At 48.5% G+C, this 4,512-nt stretch overlaps 1 protein-coding gene across 1 annotated transcript in view; it reads left to right on the top strand.

Annotated features, from left to right (window-relative positions):
• The first annotated feature begins 3,733 nt into the window (after positions 1-3,733).
• DACH2 (dachshund family transcription factor 2) overlaps positions 3,734-4,512 on the top strand; it is a 409,931-nt gene continuing 409,152 nt past the window's right edge. Inside the window, 2 exon segments of the mRNA XM_044682815.1 lie at positions 3,734-3,926; positions 4,074-4,389. Coding sequence (XP_044538750.1) covers positions 3,734-3,926; positions 4,074-4,389 — 509 coding nt within the window.

The following is a 4,512-nucleotide window of genomic DNA, read 5'->3' on the forward strand; positions in this document are numbered from 1 at the left end:
TGTCTCTTTTCATTATCCTCTCTCCACTGTCTTCTCCAACAACTTCCTTTCATTGTTCTCCTCAGTCAGTCTTACCAGGCTGCTGACTGGACCTAATCAGAGGCCAAAGTAGAGGAAATAAATTAAGGTGGCTGGACATGTCAAATAATCTCAATTTTTTCTCCTTTGGGATCTGCTCGAATGCTCATCATGGAAAGCAGCCCTTTCAACTGCTCCTGACACTTGGCAGCCCTGAATCAGGCGGGAAATTCTTTAATTTGAATTAAAATTGCATCCGCTTTTCACAGACTGCTAATGTCAAACAAAGTGGAATATTTGCCTTTAGGCACAGATTGAGCAGTTCCCCCCACCCCCACCTCAATCTTACTGTGGAGTATTGAATTGGAAAAAAAAAAGTCCATTATATGTGGGCAGTTTGCAGCATTTCATTGCATGTCAAATGATTTGATACTTCCACTCAGTCCCCTCATATGACCTGCTTCATTTCAACAATAATTTATTAAATGCCTACTAGGTGCAAGGCATTGTGCTAGGTACTGGATAGATGACTTTTTGATCATAGCTCCATGATGTTGAAATTGAGGCATCTGAGCTTTTTTCTTTATGTTCAGATTTTTCCATATCTGTTTGTGGATTCATTTCTTTGAATTTCTATTTGCTCAGATAATCGGGTTCCTGCCTGGTATTAATTCATAAACCTTGAGCATTTTCAAAGTTGGAGTGCAGTACCTCTCTCCATGGAGAGTCACCTCCCAAGGGTGCTGTTTTTACTGCAGTCTTTATGATTTTATATTGCTTCATGCCACTCCAACTTGCAGGGTGTTGATGCGCAAGGCTTCCTCTGGCCTTGGAGAAAATCAGCCTTATTTAGAAATATGTTTAGCTTATGGAAGACATTAAAGTCAGAAAGGGGTAAAAAAAGAACCTTCGTGTGGAATTTGATTGTCTCATTAATCTCAAAGCAAAAAGAAAAAAAAAGTCTTCAAAAGATAAGGGAAACCCAAAGAAAAACAGCACAAGCCTTTTTAAAATCTAAATGATGAAATGTCCAAATTACAATTAGCACTCAAGCAAATAACTAGGTGTATTCTCTAAAAGAGTTCAGTGGGGGAGGAAAGAGAATAATGAAGCCTCAGGTCTTTGTTAAGATATAGAAAAAACATATGTATTGTATATACCCATCTTCCATATGCATATATCAAGGGCATTTACCTTCTTAATGATCAAACACCAGTCATAGTTCCTGACACTGTCCCTGAAAGTTGGATTTTAATCTGCTTTGCCAGTTACAATGCTATCAGTAGGTATGCTTGATCAGCCTGTGTAAATAAGACAGCCAGAAATCTCTTGTCTTTTTTGGAAATGACAAAGTGAATTTCCGTTTAAAGACTTAGAACCCATTTGTTTCTTTTTCAGTCTTACAAATAGTGGAAAAACCAACACTTCTCCTTTGCTTTTGTATATATGTGAGGGTTTCTTTGGTTTCTAAAACCTAAACAGCGGGGCACTGTCCTGCTGGTGTACACACCAAACCACCTTGGGAATGAAAGGGTATTTATTGACATGCAGCCTGGAGCCCAGGTGCAGCTACAGCCAAGGGGAGCCTGAGCCTTAGAAATCTGAAAGCAAAGCAGAGATAACAGATGGAGACATTTCAAAACAAAACAAAAATTCGAGCAAACGCACGCGTACTTAAAAATACTTAGAGGCCACTTATTTTAAAGCTCGGTTAAATAGCCTCTTTTATTTTTTTTTTCCTTCAAAAACTAACTTCTATCCAGCCACCTGTTGAACGAAATTGCTCTTTGTGTTTTTAAAAATCCAGTTGAACACAAATCTCACTTTCAACATTATTGCTCCCTGCTCTTTGTTGAAACTCTGCTTTTTCATCAGTTTCTCTCAGTAGTGTTCTCTGCGTTTGCCCACCCTCTAGTTTTTGCATTCACGAACTAGAGAAAGCCATTAAAAAATGACTGTTGGCTATATCCATTCCAGACAATTAGATAAAGTTCTCTTATGATTGCATTTTCAAAGCACCCATCACCTAGATACTTAAGCATTTTGACTGGATTCTCAATTAGCAGGAAAAACGGCACAAAAAGGCTTAAACAGTGAGAAGAACACGTATTACGGAGAGGGGCAGGAAAATTCAACATAGACAATATAATTCTTGTTCTTTTTCTGGCTATTCACTGCTCTGGCTTTGTACTGGGCTGAGAAGAATTTTAGAAGCTTGGCGGAAAAAAAAAAAAAAAGGCAACGTGCAAGCAAAACCCCCTTCATACCATTTTGGAAACTTTGTAAGGAAATATGAGGAACACCTGGCTATCTCTCATTGGCCTTGCATTTAGGCACTGGGAGAGGAAAAGCAAAAACCCAAACCAGAACAAAGGACGCATTACCTTGTATTTGGGCCACCCTTAGAAAGGTCCTGTAAAGGAGTCTTGAAAGTATCAGCCAGTTGAGTCGAGAGGCCCTGGATTTTATTATATAGACGATATTTGTTCGGTGGGGATATGCGTCTGTACTCTGCTCAAGGTAGCTGGTCTAAATGTCGCTAACGTGGCTGAGCTTTGGTTGTGACTTTGAGGAAAGCAGGAGAAATGTAAGTACTAGAGAGTTGCCAATTTGTAGGTGTGGGACCCTTGACCACAATATTCTCGAGCTCCTATTTGGCTACAGGCCCCTCGCTTTTTGCGCGCTCGTAGATAGAGGAAGCAGAGATTTATTTTGAACGCCTCGCCCCCCACCTCCCCCGCCCCCCTTCATTCCCTGGGCGTCCATTCCTTTGCGTTCGGATACACAAGGGCACCCTGCCCACCTGCTTTCCCTGTTGGAAGGGGGAAAAGAAAGCGGGAGTCGTCTCCGGTCAACGGGGGAGGAGACGCTTCTCCAGCCTCAGCCCTGGGTGACAGGGCGCCTTGATCGAGGCGGGGGAGGGGACACCGAGGAGGTTTCAGGATCCTAAGCGAGTCCCACGGGAATCGCTTCCTCAGGGGATGCTAGTCTTGCAAGCCCGTCCCTTCCTTGAGCTTCCTCTCCCCCCAGTATGTGCGGGCACCCCACTTTTTCCGAGGTCCCGGGCTTCCGCTCATGGGCTTTGGGGCCGCCGCCTTGGGCGGCAAGTGTGGCAGGTGGCGCTCTGGGGGCTTTGCTCCTTTCCCGGGCTTACACGGGAATATCTTTCCCGGGCTCAGGGTTTGCAAAATCCAAGGTACCTGGAGAGCCCTGCAAAGCCGGAGCTCCTAGATGGCACTAAAGGCTGAGCATGCAAATGCAACGAATTAAGGAGGGGAGAAAGAGAAATTGAGATGCAAACTGAGGAAACATAAAGGCCGGTGCCCCCAAAACCTCAGCCCAGCCCGACCCCCCACTCGGTTCCGTTCTCATCCACGCGACCAGTTCTGGTGGGACTCAGGTAGTCGGGCAGGGCCCCGAGGCTCCACCCCCTCACCTCCCGCAGCCACTCTCTGACCTCAGAAGCCGTGAGGCTGAAGCTTATTGGTCGAGGCTTGCTGCCAGTCTCGGGAAGGGGTGGAGTAGAGGGTGGGGTCTGGTAGTCGCGGGTGCCGGGGCTCACTGTGTTTGCGGGGCGTGGGAGGAGCGCAAGCCTGTTTAGAGTAGTGCGGCTTAACAGTTGCGAGAGAGGCGGACGGACCGAGAGCGCGAGCAAAAGCCAGTGGACTGAGTGGTGCCCAGAAAAACCGGAGGCACGGAGCCCCCCAGGGTAACCATGGCTGTTTCAGCCCCGCCGGTAATCTCGGCAACTTCGAGCGGCTCCGGCGGCAGCGCCGGAGCCCCCGGGGGCTTGTTCCGGGCCGAGCCCCTCTATTCCAGCAGCCCGTCCGAGTCCCCCCGGCTCACCACCAGCATGATCAACAGCTTCATCGCCACCCCCGGCAACGTTAGCGGTATGAGCGGCGGCGGCATGAGCGGTATGGGCGGCGGTATGAGCGGTATGAGCGGTGGCGGCATGAGCGTTATGGGCGGTGGCGGCATGAGCGTTATGAGCGGCGGCGGCGGTATGAGTATGAGCGGCATGAGCGGCGGCGGCGGCGGCGGCATGAGTGTGAGCGGCGGCGGTGGCGGTGGCGGCAATGAGTGTAAGATGGTCGATCTGCACGGAGTGAAGGTGGCTTCTTTCCTGGTGGAGGGGCAGGAGCTCATTTGCCTGCCGCAGGTCTTCGACCTGTTCCTGAAGCACCTCGTAGGGGGGCTGCACACCGTCTACACCAAGCTGAAGAGACTGGATATCACACCCGTGGTGTGCACTGTAGAGCAGGTCAGGATCCTCCGGGGGCTGGGCGCCATCCAGCCCGGGGTGAACCGCTGCAAACTCATTACCAGAAAGGACTTCGAAACTTTGTACAACGACTGCACCAACGCCAGGTGAGGCTTTCTTGCCCCTCTTCTCCCCGCTCCCCCCGCTTTTCTCTTCCTCCCTCATCTCTTCGATTCTCCTCTTTTTTTGGTCTATTCTACCCCCTTCTACTCTCTTCCACCTCTTCCCCT

Source organism: Gracilinanus agilis, chromosome X (assembly GCF_016433145.1).
Source record: "Gracilinanus agilis isolate LMUSP501 chromosome X, AgileGrace, whole genome shotgun sequence".
Lineage (NCBI taxonomy): Eukaryota > Metazoa > Chordata > Mammalia > Didelphimorphia > Didelphidae > Gracilinanus > Gracilinanus agilis.